Source organism: Cyclopterus lumpus, chromosome 18, assembly GCF_009769545.1.
Source record: "Cyclopterus lumpus isolate fCycLum1 chromosome 18, fCycLum1.pri, whole genome shotgun sequence".
Lineage (NCBI taxonomy): Eukaryota > Metazoa > Chordata > Actinopteri > Perciformes > Cyclopteridae > Cyclopterus > Cyclopterus lumpus.
Window position 1 is genome coordinate 245,781 of NC_046983.1, and position 16,743 is coordinate 262,523.

General features: G+C 45.8%; 1 protein-coding gene across 1 annotated transcript in view; it reads right to left on the reverse strand.

Annotated features, from left to right (window-relative positions):
- Window positions 1–16,743, reverse strand: part of dlg4b (discs, large homolog 4b (Drosophila)) — a 50,560-nt gene that overhangs the window by 21,318 nt on the left and 12,499 nt on the right. The window contains exons 3-6 of the mRNA XM_034556982.1: window positions 11,063–11,113; window positions 7,686–7,810; window positions 3,281–3,450; window positions 1,224–1,360 (exon numbers count right to left, since the gene is read on the reverse strand). Coding sequence (XP_034412873.1) covers window positions 1,224–1,360; window positions 3,281–3,450; window positions 7,686–7,810; window positions 11,063–11,113 — 483 coding nt within the window. The remainder of the gene's footprint in view (window positions 1–1,223; window positions 1,361–3,280; window positions 3,451–7,685; window positions 7,811–11,062; window positions 11,114–16,743) is intronic.

Below are 16,743 nucleotides of genomic sequence, written 5' to 3' on the forward strand. Positions count from 1 at the left end.
TGAGGACGTGTTTGAGGACGTGTTTGAGGATGTGAGGATGTGTTTGAGGATGTGTTTGAGGACGTTTTTGAGGACGTGTTTGAGGACGTGTTTGAGGACGTGTTTGAGGACGTGTTTGAGGACATATGAGGACGTGTTTGAGGACATGTTTGAGGACGTTTTTGAGGAAGTGTTTGAGGACGTGTTTGAGGATGTGAGGACGTGTTTGAGGACGTGTTTGAGGACGTGTTTGAGGACGTGTTTGAGGACGTGTTTGAGGATGTGAGGAAGTGTTTGAGGACGTGTTTGAGGACGTGTTTGAGGACGTGTTTGAGGACGTGTTTGAGGACGTGTTTGAGGATGTGAGGACGTGTTTGAGGACGTGTTTGAGGACATATGAGGACGTGTTTGAGGACGTGTTTGAGGATGTGAGGACGTGTTTGAGGATGTGTTTGAGGACGTGTTTGAGGATGTGAGGACGTGTTTGAGGACGTGTTTGAGGACGTGTTTGAGGACGTGTTTGAGGACGTGTTTGAGGACGTGTTTGAGGACGTGAGGACGTTTTTGAGGACGTGTTTGAGGACGTGTTTGAGGACGTGTTTGAGGACGTGAGGACGTTTTTGAGGACGTGTTTGAGGACGTGTTTGAGGATGTGAGGATGTGTTTGAGGATGTGTTTGAGGACGTTTTTGAGGACGTGTTTGAGGACGTGTTTGAGGACATATGAGGACGTGTTTGAGGACGTGTTTGAGGACGTGTTTGAGGACGTTTTTGAGGAAGTGTTTGAGGACGTGTTTGAGGATGTGAGGACGTGTTTGAGGACGTGTTTGAGGACGTGTTTGAGGATGTGAGGACGTGTTTGAGGACGTGTTTGAGGACGTGTTTGAGGACGTGTTTGAGGATGTGAGGAAGTGTTTGAGGACGTGTTTGAGGACGTGTTTGAGGACGTGTTTGAGGACGTGTTTGAGGACGTGTTTGAGGACATATGAGGACGTGTTTGAGGACGTGTTTGAGGATGTGAGGAAGTGTTTGAGGACGTGTTTGAGGACGTGTTTGAGGACGTGTTTGAGGACGTGTTTGAGGACGTGTTTGAGGACGTGTTTGAGGACGTGTTTGAGGACATATGAGGACGTGTTTGAGGACGTGTTTGAGGATGTGAGGACGTGTTTGAGGACGTGTTTGAGGACGTGTTTGAGGACGTGTTTGAGGACGTGTTTGAGGACGTGTTTGAGGGTTTTTTCTTACTGCCAGTATTTTGTCACCGATCTGGAGACGTCCATCGCGGTGTGCCGCTCCGCCCTCGATGATCTTCGTCACGTAGATGCTGTTGTCCCCTGGAACGTGTTGGTTACCCACACCACCCGCTATACTGAATCCCAGACCTGGACCAGACCGGGACAGGAACAGGGACACACAGGGTCAGGACCAGATAAGAAGACACAGGGACACACAGGGACAGGACCAGATAAGGACACACAGGACCAGATAAGGACACACAGGGACAGGATCAGATAAGGACACACAGGACCAGATAAGGACACACAGGGACAGGACCAGATAAGGACACACAGGACCAGATAAGGACACACAGGGACAGGATCAGATAAGGACACACAGGGACAGGACCAGATAAGGACACACAGGGACAGGACCAGATAAGGACACACAAGACCAGATAAGGACACACAGGACCAGATAAGGACACACAGGGACAGGATCAGATAAGGACACACAGGGACAGGACCAGATAAGGACACACAAGACCAGATAAGGACACACAGGACCAGATAAGGACACACAGGGACAGGACCAGATAAGGACACACAGGGACAGATAAGGACACACAGGACCAGATAAGGACACACAGGGACAGGATCAGATAAGGACACACAGGGACAGGACCAGATAAGGACACACAAGACCAGATAAGGACACACAGGACCAGATAAGGACACACAGGGACAGGACCAGATAAGGACACACAGGGACAGATAAGGACACACAGGACCAGTTAAGGACACACAGGGACAGGACCAGATAAGGACACACAAGACCAGATAAGGACACACAGGACCAGATAAGGACACACAGGGACAGATAAGGACACACAGGGACAGATAAGGACACACAGGGACAGATAAGGACACACAGGGACAGATAAGGACACACAGGGACAGATAAGGACACACAGGGACAGGACCAGATAAGGACACACAGGACCAGATAAGGACACACAGGACCAGATAAGGACACACAGGGACAGATAAGGACACACAGGGACAGATAAGGACACACAGGGACAGATAAGGACACACAGGACCAGATAAGGACACACAGGGACAGATAAGGACACACAGGACCAGATAAGGACACACAGGGACAGATAAGGACACACAGGACCAGATAAGGACACACAGGGACAGGTCAAGACAGCTTAACAACCCTCAGGGGTCCAAGGTCCTTTTCTCGATTTTACATCATTTCTTAAATTCACGTGTTACACATCATGCAGAACCATCTCATCTGTCTATGTGATGGAGCACCATTGTCTTCAGGCTCAGTGTGAAGCGGTCAGATTTATTATAATTCTTCAAATCTCTTGTAGAAACATTCCTTTACTCATGTGGACCAACTGTTGTGGTGTTTTAAATTAGTTTACCAAAGCCTTAGGTTCAAGTGGTGGAATATGTGAATACAATAGTGATACATGTAATAAATGTCAACATGTGGTCTGTCACTCCACTTTCATACTACAGATCAAGTATTATGGGATGTATGCACATAACAAATGAACATTACAACCGTTTTGGTTTTACTATGTATTTTAGTCTTTTTTTCAAACCAGAACAATGTCCTTTATATAAAAACTAACTATGTACTGACTGAAAACGACTGTTTTACTGAAGCGTAAGGTGGGAGGTCCTTAGTGAGTTACTGAGTGTTCATTGGTTAGTTGTCCAGGCTCTTGGCTCGCTGTGTGAATCACATACGATCTTGTGAGAAGAAGAACACGGAAGTAGAACGTCTACAGATTACAACATCAGAACCATAATTATGTGCCTTTTAACCGCGGAGATATGAACACCATAGGACGTGCCGGCGTCCATGGACTCCAGAGGGTTAAACCTTTGAGCGAGGGCGGTTCCTACTGGAACACTTTTAATCCACATTTAAAACCTTTCAGCGGAACACGGTGAAACAGAACCAGAGGAGACAGAAGTCCAATAACCGAAAATAGCATTTATATTCTGAAATGATCTGTAACCACTACAGCTGTTTCCTCTCCTCATCTCGTTTCCTACCTTTAGGCCCTTTCATCAGTTTGATTTGTGTGATGCGTTCGCTCGGTGGGCGTCGCCGCAGGACGTAGAGCCTGACGACAGGCCCCGCCTCCTTCAGCGCCTCCACCGCGATGGAGTGAGTGACCTCACGCACGTCCACGTCGTTCACGAACACGATGCTGTCGTTCACCCTGGAGACAAAGACAGAACCACCGCTGAGAGGACGTCTGGCCCTCAGTACTGGTGTCACAGGGTTCGGACCTGGTTTTAAGGTTCAGGTAAGAACCGGGTTCAGGTTAAGAACCGGGTTCAGGTAAGAACCAGGTTCAGGTTAGAACCGGGTTATGTTAGAACCGGGTTCAGGTAAGAACCAGGTTCAGGTTAGAACCGGGTTCAGGTAAGAACCATGTTCAGGTAAGAACCGGGTTCAGGTTACAACCGGCTTATGTTAGAACCGGGTTCAGGTAAGAACCATGTTCAGGTTACAACAAACTTATGTTAGAACCAGGTTTATGAAAGAACCGGGTTCAGGTAAGAACCAGGTTCAGGTAAGAACCGGGTTCAGGTAAGAACCAAGTTCAGGTTAGAACCGGCTTATGTTAGAACCGGGTTCAGGTAAGAACCATGTTCAGGTTACAACAAACTTATGTTAGAACCAGGTTTATGAAAGAACCGGGTTCAGGTAAGAACCAGGTTCAGGTAAGAACCAAGTTCAGGTTAGAACCGGCTTATGTTAGAACCGGGTTCAGGTAAGAACCATGTTCAGGTTACAACAAACTTATATTAGAACCAGGTTTATGAAAGAACCGGGTTCAGGTTACAACCGGCTTATATTAGAACCAGGTTTATTAAAGAACCGGACTCAGGTTACAACCGGCTTATGTTAGAACCAGGTTTATTAAAGAACCGGGCTCAGGTTACAACCGGCTTATATTAGAACCAGGTTTATGAAAGAACCGGGTTCAGGTTACAACCGGCTTATATTAGAACCAGGTTTATTAAAGAACCGGACTCAGGTTACAACCGGCTTATATTAGAACCAGGTTTATTAAAGAACCGGACTCAGGTTACAACCGGCTTATGTTAGAACCAGGTTTATTAAAGAACCGGGCTCAGGTTACAACCGGCTTATATTAGAACCAGGTTTATTAAAGAACCGGGCTCAGGTTACAACCGGCTTATATTAGAACCAGGTTTATTAAAGAACCGGGCTCAGGTTACAACCGGCTTATATTAGAACCAGGTTTATTAAAGAACCGGGCTCAGGTTACAACCGGCTTATATTAGAACCAGGTTTATTAAAGAACCGGGCTCAGGTTACAACCGGCTTATGTTAGAACCAGGTTTATTAAAGAACCGGGCTCAGGTTACAACCGGCTTATATTAGAACCAGGTTTATTAAAGAACCGGACTCAGGTTACAACCGGCTTATATTAGAACCAGGTTTATTAAAGAACCGGGCTCAGGTTACAACCGGCTTATATTAGAACCAGGTTTATTAAAGAACCGGGCTCAGGTTTACAACCGGCTTATATTAGAACCAGGTTTATTAAAGAACCGGGCTCAGGTTACAACCGGCTTATGTTAGAACCAGGTTTATTAAAGAACCGGGCTCAGGTTACAACCGGCTTATGTTAGAACCGGGTTCAGGTTACAACCTGCTTATGTTAGAACCAGGTTTATTAAAGAACCGAGCTCAGGTTACAACCGGGTTTATGTTAGAACCATGTTCAGGTTACAACCGGCTTATATTAGAACCAGGTTCAGGTTACAACCAGGTTTATTTTAGAACCAGGTTCAGGTTACAACCGGCTTATATTAGAACCAGGTTCAGGTTACAACCAGGTTTATTTTAGAACCAGGTTCAGGTTACAACCAGGTTTATTTTAGAACCAGGTTCAGGTTACAACCAGGTTTATTTTAGAACCAGTTTTAGGAAAAAACTGGGTTCAGGTTTCAATCGGGTTTAGGTTAATAATAATAATCCATTTAATTTAGATAGCGCTTTTTAAGATACTCAAAGACACTTTACAGCTACGGGGAACAACACAGGGTTCAGTGTCTTGCCCAAGGACACATTGACTAGGGCGGGGATTGAACTGCCAACCCCCTGATTAAAAGACAGACATGCTAACCACTGACCCACAGTCACCCCAAGGTTAGAACAAGGTTTAGGTAAGAACCTGGTTCAGGATACAAATGGGTTCAGATTAAAACCAGGTCTAGGTTGGAGCCAGGTCAAGGTAACAACCAGGCCTAGGTTGGAGCCAGGTCTAGATTAGAACCAGGTCTCGGTTAGAGCCAGGTCAAGGTAACAACCAGGTCTAGGTTGGAGCCAGGTCTAGATTAGAACCAGGTCTCGGTTAGAGCCAGGTCAAGGTAACAACCAGGTCTAGGTTGGAGCCAGGTCAAGGTAACAACCAGGCCTAGGTTGGAGCCAGGTCAAGGTAACAACCAGGTCTAGGTTGGAGCCAGGTCAAGGTAACAACCAGGCCTAGGTTGGAGCCAGGTCATGGTAACAACCAGGTCTAGGTTGGAGCCAGGTCAAGGTAACAAACAGGTCTAGGTTGGAGCCAGGTCTAGATTAGAACCAGGTCTCGGTTAGAGCCAGGTCAAGGTAACAACCAGGCCTAGGTTGGAGCCAGGTCAAGGTAACAACCAGGCCTAGGTTGGAGCCAGGTCAAGGTAACAACCAGGTCTAGGTTGGAGCCAGGTCAAGGTAACAACCAGGTCTAGGTTGGAGCCAGGTCAAGGTAACAACCAGGTCTAGGTTGGAGCCAGGTCAAGGTAACAACCAGGTCTAGGTTGGAGCCAGGTCAAGGTAACAACCAGGTCTAGGTTGGAGCCAGGTCAAGGTAACAACCAGGTCTAGGTTGGAGCCAGGTCAAGGTAACAACCAGGTCTCGGTTGGAGCCAGGTCAAGGTAACAACCGGGTCTAGGTTGGAGCCAGGTCAAGGTAACAACCAGGTCTCGGTTGGAGCCAGGTCAAGGTAACAACCAGGCCTAGGTTGGAGCCAGGTCAAGGTAACAACCAGGCCTAGGTTGGAGCCAGGTCAAGGTAACAACCAGATCTAGGTTGGAGCCAGGTCAAGGTAACAACCAGGCCTAGGTTGGAGCCAGGTCAAGGTAACAACCAGGCCTAGGTTGGAGCCAGGTCAAGGTAACAACCAGATCTAGGTTGGAGCCAGGTCAAGGTAACAACCAGGCCTAGGTTGGAGCCAGGTCAAGGTAACAACCAGGTCTAGGTTGGAGCCAGGTCAAGGTAACAACCAGGCCTAGGTTGGAGCCAGGTCAAGGTAACAACCAGGCCTAGGTTGGAGCCAGGTCAAGGTAACAACCAGGTCTAGGTTGGAGCCAGGTCAAGGTAACAACCAGGTCTAGGTTGGAGCCAGGTCAAGGTAACAACCAGGTCTCGGTTAGAGCCAGGTCAAGGTAACAACCAGGTCTAGGTTGGAGCCAGGTCTAGATTAGAACCAGGTCTCGGTTGGAGCCAGGTCAAGGTAACAACCAGGCCTAGGTTGGAGCCAGGTCAAGGTAACAACCAGGCCTAGGTTGGAGCCAGGTCAAGGTAACAACCAGGTCTAGGTTGGAGCCAGGTCAAGGTAACAACCAGGCCTAGGTTGGAGCCAGGTCAAGGTAACAACCAGGTCTAGGTTGGAGCCAGGTCAAGGTAACAACCAGGCCTAGGTTGGAGCCAGGTCAAGGTAACAACCAGGCCTAGGTTGGAGCCAGGTCAAGGTAACAACCAGGTCTAGGTTGGAGCCAGGTCAAGGTAACAACCAGGTCTAGGTTGGAGCCAGGTCTAGATTAGAACCAGGTCTCGGTTAGAGCCAGGTCAAGGTAACAACCAGGTCTAGGTTGGAGCCAGGTCTAGATTAGAACCAGGTCTCGGTTAGAGCCAGGTCAAGGTAACAACCAGGCCTAGGTTGGAGCCAGGTCAAGGTAACAACCAGGCCTAGGTTGGAGCCAGGTCAAGGTAACAACCAGGTCTAGGTTGGAGCCAGGTCAAGGTAACAACCAGGCCTAGGTTGGAGCCAGGTCAAGGTAACAACCAGGTCTAGGTTGGAGCCAGGTCAAGGTAACAACCAGGTCTAGGTTGGAGCCAGGTCAAGGTAACAACCAGGTCTAGGTTGGAGCCAGGTCAAGGTAACAACCAGGCCTAGGTTGGAGCCAGGTCAAGGTAACAACCAGGCCTAGGTTGGAGCCAGGTCAAGGTAACAACCAGGTCTAGGTTGGAGCCAGGTCAAGGTAACAACCAGGCCTAGGTTGGAGCCAGGCCAAGGTAACAACCAGGTCTAGGTTGGAGCCAGGTCTAGATTAGAACCAGGTCTCGGTTAGAGCCAGGTCAAGGTAACAACCAGGTCTAGGTTGGAGCCAGGTCAAGGTAACAACCAGGTCTAGGTTGGAGCCAGGTGAGGGTCTCACCTGAGCCGTCCATCCTGGGCGGCAGCTCCTCCAGGAATGATCTTGGTGATGAAAATGGACGGATCGTCTCCGATGTGAGGATTGTCGGTTCCTCCTGCAATGCTGAAGCCCAGACCAGAGTTCCCCTGAACACACACATTAACACACACATTAACACACATTAACACACACATTAACACACACATTAACACACATTAACACACACACTAACACACATTAACACACACATTAACACACACATTAACACACATTAACACACACATTAACACACACATTAACACACACATTAACACACACATTAAAACACACATTAACACACATTAACACACACATTAACACACACATTAACACACACATTAACACACACATTAAAACACACATTAACACACACATTAACACACACATTAATTAACACACACACATTAACACACATTAACACACACATTAACACACACATTAACACACACATTAACACACACATTAACACACACATTAATTAACACACACACACTAACACACATTAACACACACATTAACACACACATTAACACACATTAACACACACATTAACACACACATTAACACACACATTAACACACACATTAAAACACACATTAACACACATTAACACACACATTAACACACACATTAACACACATTAACACACACATTAACACACACATTAAAACACACATTAACACACACATTAACACACACATTAACACACACATTAATTAACACACACACATTAACACACATTACTACACATCAACACAAATTAATACACAGGGATGTGTTATTCAATTCAGTTTATTTTGTATAGTCCAATATCACAAATCACAAACTCCCCTCAGAGGGCTTTACAATCTGTACACATAGACATCCCTGACCTTTGACCTCACATCGGATCAGGAAAAACTCCCCAAAAATAACCTTTGACAGGGAAAAAAGTGAAGAACCCTTCAGGAGAGCAACAGAGGAGGATCCCTCTCCCCGGATGGACAGAAGAATAGATGTCATGTGACCAGATGAACAGAGTTACAGAGTTACATAAACACATTACATGAATATGACAGAATGTATGAATGGAACTCCAATCCATCAAACAGAAGGAGGTAGAGAGGAGGGGGGGCGGGGCATCAGCAGGGCCAATGCAAGACCTGATCCAGCCCTAACTATAAGCACTATTAAAGAGGAAAGTCTTAAGTCTATTCTTAAATAAGGTGACTGTGTCTGCCTCCAGGACTGAAAGTGGAAGCTGGTTCCATAAAAGAGGAGCTTGATAACTGAAGGCTCTCCATTGCACCTTATTAACTCTGCTTCCTCCCCGGAGTCGTTGTGACTTCACGTCTCATAGGGTCCATTGGACCTGGAGGTGTCTGAAGCTGGTCCTGACTCCTTGCCCCTGCTTCCTGCATCCAGCCCCTGGTCTGGACCTGGCATCCTTCTCATTGGCCCTGCCTCCTTCTTTGTGCTTCCTGCCTCAAAGGCCAACCTCATTGGTCCCGCCTCTTTTGCGATGCCTCCTGCCTCCGTGGCCCTGCTGATGCCCCCCCCCCCCCCCCCCCGCTCCTCTCTACCTCCTTCTGTTTCATGGATTGTGGAGGTCTGGATCGTGGTCCATGCCTACTACTCATTATTCATACATTCTGTCATATTCATTTAACGTTTATGTAACTCTGTTCATTCTGGTCACATGACATCTATTGTTCATCTGGTCACATGACATCTATTGTTCATCTGGTCACATGACATCTATTGTTCATCTGGTCACATGACATCTATTGTTCATCTGGTCACATGACATCTAGTGTTCATCTGGTCACATGACATCTAGTGTTTAACTGGTCACATGACATCTATTGTTCATCTGGTCACATGACATCTATTGTTCATCTGGTCACATGACATCTATTGTTCATCTGGTCACATGACATCTAGTGTTCATCTGGTCACATGACATCTAGTGTTCATCTGGTCACATGACATCTATTGTTCATCTGGTCACATGACATCTACTGTTCATCTGGTCACATGACATCTATTGTTCATCTGGTCACATGACATCTATTGTTCATCTGGTCACATGACATCTATTGTTCATCTGGTCACATGACATCTATTGTTCATCTGGTCACATGACATCTAGTGTTCATCTGGTCACATGACATCTAGTGTTCATCTGGTCACATGACATCTATTGTTCATCTGGTCACATGACATCTATTGTTCATCTGGTCACATGACATCTATTGTTCATGTGGTCACATGACATCTATTGTTCATCTGGTCACATGACATCTATTGTTCATCTGGTCACATGACATCTATTGTTCATGTGGTCACATGACATCTATTGTTCATGTGGTCACATGACATCTATTGTTCATCTGGTCACATGACATCTATTGTTCATCTGGTCACATGACATCTATTGTTCATGTGGTCACATGACATCTATTGTTCATCTGGTCACATGACATCTATTGTTCATCTGGTCACATGACATCTATTGTTCATCTGGTCACATGACATCTATTGTTCATCTGGTCACATGACATCTATTGTTCATCTGGTCACATGACATCTATTGTTCATGTGGTCACATGACATCTATTGTTCATCTGGTCACATGACATCTATTGTTCATCTGGTCACATGACATCTATTGTTCATCTGGTCACATGACATCTATTGTTCATGTGGTCACATGACATCTATTGCTTCTGTCCATCTGGGGAGAGGGATCCTCCTCTGTTGCTCTCCTCTCTGTTCTTACCTTCTTTCTGAGTTCAGGACTCCGTGCTGGTTCAGGATAAGAGTTGTGTCCTGTCGCTTTAAGACGTCTGAACCCAAGCGGCAGGTTAAAGTTCACGTGTTTGATTCCTAAAATAACCGCTGTGTTAAAATAAGCTGTTTTCTCTTTCTGGAGCTTTAAAACAGTTTCTAAAAGCAACTCACAGCGGAAACACACAGAATACACACTGTAACACACATGTTGTGTATGTATGTTGTGTGTACTGTGTGTTATAGTGTGTGTTAATGGGTGTTACAGTCTGTGTATGGTGTGTATGTAGTAAGTGTGTATTATATGTTACAGTGTGTATTATGTGTTTGTATAGTGTGCGTGTAGTATCTGTGTGTATAGTGTGTAACTGTGTGTGTATAGTGTGTAAAGTGTGTAACAGGGTGTATAGTTTGTATATATGTGTCTCACCCTCTCCAGAGTGATCTCCGTACTCCAGCTCACCTTATGTGTGTATAGCGTGTAGTATGTGTGTAAAGTGTGTAACAGTGTGTATTATGTGTGTATCAGGGTGTATAGTGTGTGTATAATAGTGTGTAGTATGTGTGTGTATAGTGTGTATGTGTCTCACCCTCTCCAGAGTGATCTCCTCGTACTCCAGTTCTCCTTCTGATCCATTCATCTGTAAAAACACCAAACAGTTTTAATCTCATGCAGCATCTCTCTGCTCGTCTCCACGGCAACACCATGGTAACTGCTGTCGAGGTCTCAGGGGGCCGGTTACCAGGCAACTGTAACTGTAGCTATGGTGACAACCCCTCCCTGCCTCCCTCTCTCACATCATGATTATTACATCACTTCCTGTGGAGACGTCAGTTGGATTACTTTAAGGTGCTACAGACGAGGGTTATGACAGCCGAGTGTTATTAAAGCCGACTGTTGCTATAGCCGTGGGTTATTACAGCCGACTGTTGCTATAGCCGTGGGTTATTACAGCCGACTGTTGCTATAGCCGTGGGTTATTACAGCTGTGTGTTGCTACAGCTGAGTGTTATTAAAGCTGACTGTTGCTATAGCCGTGGGTTATTACAGCCAGGTGTTTCTACAGCCGACTGTTGCTATAGCCAAGGGTTATTACAGCCGTGTGTTGCTACAGCCGAGTGTTATTACAGCCGACTGTTGCTATAGCCGAGTGTTGTTACAGCCGAGTATTGCTACAGCCGAGGGTTATTACAGCCATGTGTTGCTACAGCTGAGTGTTATTAAAGCCAACTGTTGCTACAGCCGAGTGTTGCTTCAGCCGAGTGTTGATACAGCCAAGTGTTGATACAGCCGAGTGTTGATGCAGCCAAGTGTTGATACAGCCGAGTGTTATTACAGATGACTGTTGCTATAGCCGAGGGTTGTTACAGCCGGGTGTTATTAAAGCCAACTGTTGCTACAGCCAAGTGTTATTACAATGACTGTTGCTACACCGAGTGTTGTTACAGCCGAGTGTTGCTACAGCCGAGTGTTGTTACAGATGACCTTTGCTACAGCCGAGTGTTTCTTCAGCCGAGTGTTGTTACAGCCAAGTTTTGCGACAGCCGAGTGTTGATACAGCCAACTGTTGCTACAGCTGAGTGTTGATACAGCCGACTGTTGCTATAGCCGTGGGTTATTACAGCCGGGTGTTATTACAGCTGGGTATTATTAAAGCCGACTGTTGCTATAGCCGAGGGTTGTTACAGCCGGGTGTTATTAAAGCCAACTGTTGCTACAGCCAAGTGTTATTACAATGACTGTTGCTACACCGAGTGTTGTTACAGCCGAGTGTTGCTACAGCCGAGCATTGCTACAGACGAGTGTTGATACAGCCGAGTGTTGCTTCAACCAAGTGTTCCTACAGCCGACTTCAACAGAGTGTTGATACAGCCGAGTGTTGCTTCAACCAAGTGTTGCTACAGCCGACTTCAACAGAGTGTTGATACAACCGAGTGTTGATACAGCCGACTGTTATTACAGCCGAGTGTTATTAAAGCCAACTGTTGCTACAGCCGGGTGTTATTAAAGATGACTGTTGCTACACCGAGTGTTGCTACAGCCGACTTCAACAGAGTGTTGATACAACCGAGTGTTGATACAGCCAAGTGTTATTACAGCCGAGTGTTGCTTCAACCGAGTGTTGATACAGCCGACTGTTGCCATAGCCGAGTGTTGTTACAGCCGACTGTTGTTATAGCTGTGGGTTATTACAGCCAGGTGTTATTACAGCCGTGTGTTATTAAAGCCAAGCCAAGTTTTGCAACAGCAGAGTGTTGCTTCAACGTCCCCCAGCAGCCTATAAGCCTATAGCAGCATATCAAGGGGCTGGACCAGGGCAAACCTGATTCAGCCCTAACTATAAGCACTATTAAAGAGGAAAGTCTTAAGTCTATTCTTGAATGAGGTGACTGTGTCTGCCTCCAGGACTGAAAGTGGAAGCTGGTTCCATAAAAGAGGAGCTTGATAACTGAAGGCTCTGGCTCCCATCCTACTTTTTAGGACTCTAGGAACCACAAGTAGCCCCGCATTTAGTGAGCGCAGCTCTCTAGTGGGGCAATATGGTACTACAAGCTCCTTAAGATATGATGGTGCATCACCAATCAAGGCTTTGTAGGTGAGGAGAATAATTTTAAATGTGATTCTTGATTTTACAGGGAGCCAGTGCAGAGCAGCTAATACAGGAGTCATGTGATCTCTTTTCTTAGTTTTTGTGAGTACACGAGCTGCAGCATTCTGGATCAACTGGAGGGACTTAAGAGACTTATTAGAGCAGCCTGATAATAAGGAGTTGCAGTAATCTAGTCTGGAAGTAACAAACGCGTGAACCAGCTTTTCTGCATCTTTTTGAGACAAGATGTGCCTGATTTTTGAAATGTTACGTAGATGAAAAAATGCAATCCTTGAGATTTGCTTAACGTGGAGTTAAAGGACAAGTCTGGGTCAAAGATAACTAGAGATTCTTTACAGTGGTGTTGGATGCCAGGGCAATGCCATCTACAGAAACCACATCACCAGATCATTGATCTCTGAGGTGTTCAGGGCCCAGTAAAATAACTTCAGTTTTGTCTGAGTTTAACATCAGGAAATTGCAGGTCATCCATGTTTTTATGTCTTTAAGACATTCTTGAATTTTAGCGAGCTGGTTGGTCTCCTCTGGTTTGATCGATAGATATAATTGAGTATCGTCTGCATAGCAATGAAAGTTTATGCAGTGTTTCCTGATAATGTTGCCCAAAGGAAGCATATATAAGGTAAATAAAATTGGTCCAAACACAGAACCTTGTGGAACTCCGTGATTAACGTTGGTGGTCATTGAGGCTTCATCGTTTACAAATACAAACTGAGATCGATCTGATAAATAGGATTTAAACCAACTTAGTGCGGTACCTGAAATGCCAATCGACTGATCCAATCTCTGTAATAGGATGTCATGATCAATGGTGTCGAACGCAGCACTAAGGTCTAACAAGACCAGTACAGAGATGAGTCCTTTATCAGCACTAAGGTCTAACAATACCAGTACGGAGATGAGTCCTTTATCAGCACTAAGGTCTAATAAGACCAGTACGGAGATGAGTCCTTTATCAGCACTAAGGTCTAACAAGACCAGTACAGAGATGAGTCCTTTATCAGCACTAAGGTCTAACAAGACCAGTACAGAGATGAGTCCTTTATCAGCACTAAGGTCTAACAAGACCAGTACAGAGATGAGTCCTTTATCAGCACTAAGGTCTAACAAGACCAGTACAGAGATGAGTCCTTTATCAGCACTAAGGTCTAACAAGACCAGTACAGAGATGAGTCCTTTATCAGCACTAAGGTCTAATAATACCAGTACAGAGATGAGTCCTTTATCAGCACTAAGGTCTAACAAGACCAGTACAGAGATGAGTCCTTTATCAGCACTAAGGTCTAACAAGACCAGTACAGAGATGAGTCCTTTATCAGCACTAAGGTCTAACACGACCAGTACAGAGATGAGTCCTTTATCAGCACTAAGGTCTAATAATACCAGTACGGAGATGAGTCCTTTATCAGCACTAAGGTCTAACAAGACCAGTACAGAGATGAGTCCTTTATCAGCACTAAGGTCTAATAATACCAGTACAGAGATGAGTCCTTTATCAGCACTAAGGTCTAACAAGACCAGTACAGAGATGAGTCCTGTAAGATTTGTGTTCAAAGCTCCGGGTCCCGTGGCCGCAGGAAATTCAGGATTCAATGAGTTAAAGTTTAACAATATTTAATGGCAAAGATAATACTCATGTAGCGTTCACGATCGTGGGGCCAGAAAGGAGGAACTCTCCACAGACGGACTGCAGCTCCCAAGGAGCAACAGACCGGGGCTGTCTCGAGTCTCCAGACCAGTAGAACCAAGTCTCCAGACCAGTAGAACCATGTTCCCCAGAACAAATGCTCGGTCGTTAGTCTGGTCATGCAAATGAATTCACACCTAAGGGTTAGTTCTATTGGTCAGTTCAAAGGATGCCGCAGTTCTGTTCGCTAAGCCAATTGATAAGCTGGCGAGGTCAAAGCTCACACTTCCGGTCAAGGACAGGAAGTTCCCCTTCAGAATAAAACCCTATTATCCTGCCTTCAGAATAAAAGCAACACATTAGGTTTCAATCGGCATCCATTTTAACTATTGTCTAAACAATAAAACATCATTCATTCTCATGCATCATATAGTTAATCATTACATTTGTCATTAAAACAGAATAATAAAACAGTGATCCTCTCTTATGTTTCATAATACATTCCTCCAGAATATTCCTCATAATATCCCAAATTAATTATCATATCTTTCTTTATGTATTAATTTACAACATAAACTTCTCCTTTCTACATGTGCAAATATATATAAAATTCACTACAACCCAACAGTCCTTTATCAGCACTAAGGTCTAACAAGACCAGTACAGAGATGAGTCCTTTATCAGCACTAAGGTCTAACAAGACCAGTACAGAGATGAGTCCTTTATCAGCACTAAGGTCTAACAAGACCAGTACAGAGATGAGTTCTTTATCAGCACTAAGGTCTAACAAGACCAGTACGGAGATGAGTCCTTTATCAGCACTAAGGTCTAACAAGACCAGTACGGAAATGAGTCCTTTATCAGAACTAAAGTCTAACAAGACCAGTACAGAGATGAGTCCTTTATCAGCACTAAGGTCTAACAAGACCAGTACAGAGATGAGTCCTTTATCAGCACTAAGGTCTCACAAGACCAGTACAGAGATGAGTCCTTTATCAGATGCAATTATGAGGTTGATGAGTGTTGCCACAGCCTGGTGTTTTGGAGGCTACTGTTACTGTTTAACCAACATTATGTCTGCCTGTTCCTCTGTCTGTCTGTCTGTCTGTCTGTTCCTCTGTCTGTCTGTCTGTCTGTCTCTCTGTCCTGAATAGGGTCCCTGCAGGACTGCACAGCTGTCAACAATCCACCACTCACTGTGTTTGTCTCTGGAGGACTTGGAGGAGCTTCAGTAGAGTTAAATAACAGAGAGAGAAAGAGGCAGTTACAGTTCACTGTGAATTAATTAAACCTCTTAACTTCCCATGACAGCTCTCTCTCTCTCTCTCTCTCTGAGCGTGAGCATGGAGGTTGTGAGCCAAGAGTGTTAGTGAGGTAGGTAATGGTGGTTTCTATCAGTATTTGTTACTTACTACACTTACTAGAGATGTATGTGGTAGTGTCACGGTGGTGTTGTGGTGTGGTGGTACTAGGTGCACGGCCGGCGCGTGCTCGGCGGCGTTTTACACGGCACTATGGACCAGAGCTGGTTGACAGGAAGCACAACGTGAAGCTTGCGCCGTGCTTGAGTGCTCAGTGGAGTCCTGCAGTCTGGCTGTGGGGTGGGTGGTGGGTCTGTTTACTCGGTGGAGGACTGCAGTCTGGCAGTGGGGTGGGTGGTGGGCCACGGCAGCGTGAAGGCCACCGCCCGCATGAACAGCGCGGTCGAGATCTTTCTCGACAGCGTGGAGAAGGTGAACATGGTGGTGGTGAAAGGGATCGTGGTGAAAGACACGGTGGTGCCGGTTCTGCTGCTCGTAACACCGGCGGTCAGAGTCATTGTGGCCAACGTGCTTCCGTTTATTAGGGACGAGGTTCTGATCAGAGAGCTGGTGAGACACGGGAAGGTGCTGTTGCAGGTGAGGGAGGTCTCCTCGGGGTGCAAGCCCCCCCTGCTGAAGCACGTGGTGTCTCACAGGACGCAGCTCCTTATTGTCCTGGACAACAGGAGTGAGAAGCTCAACCTTGTGCTCAAGATCAGCGTGGAGGACTT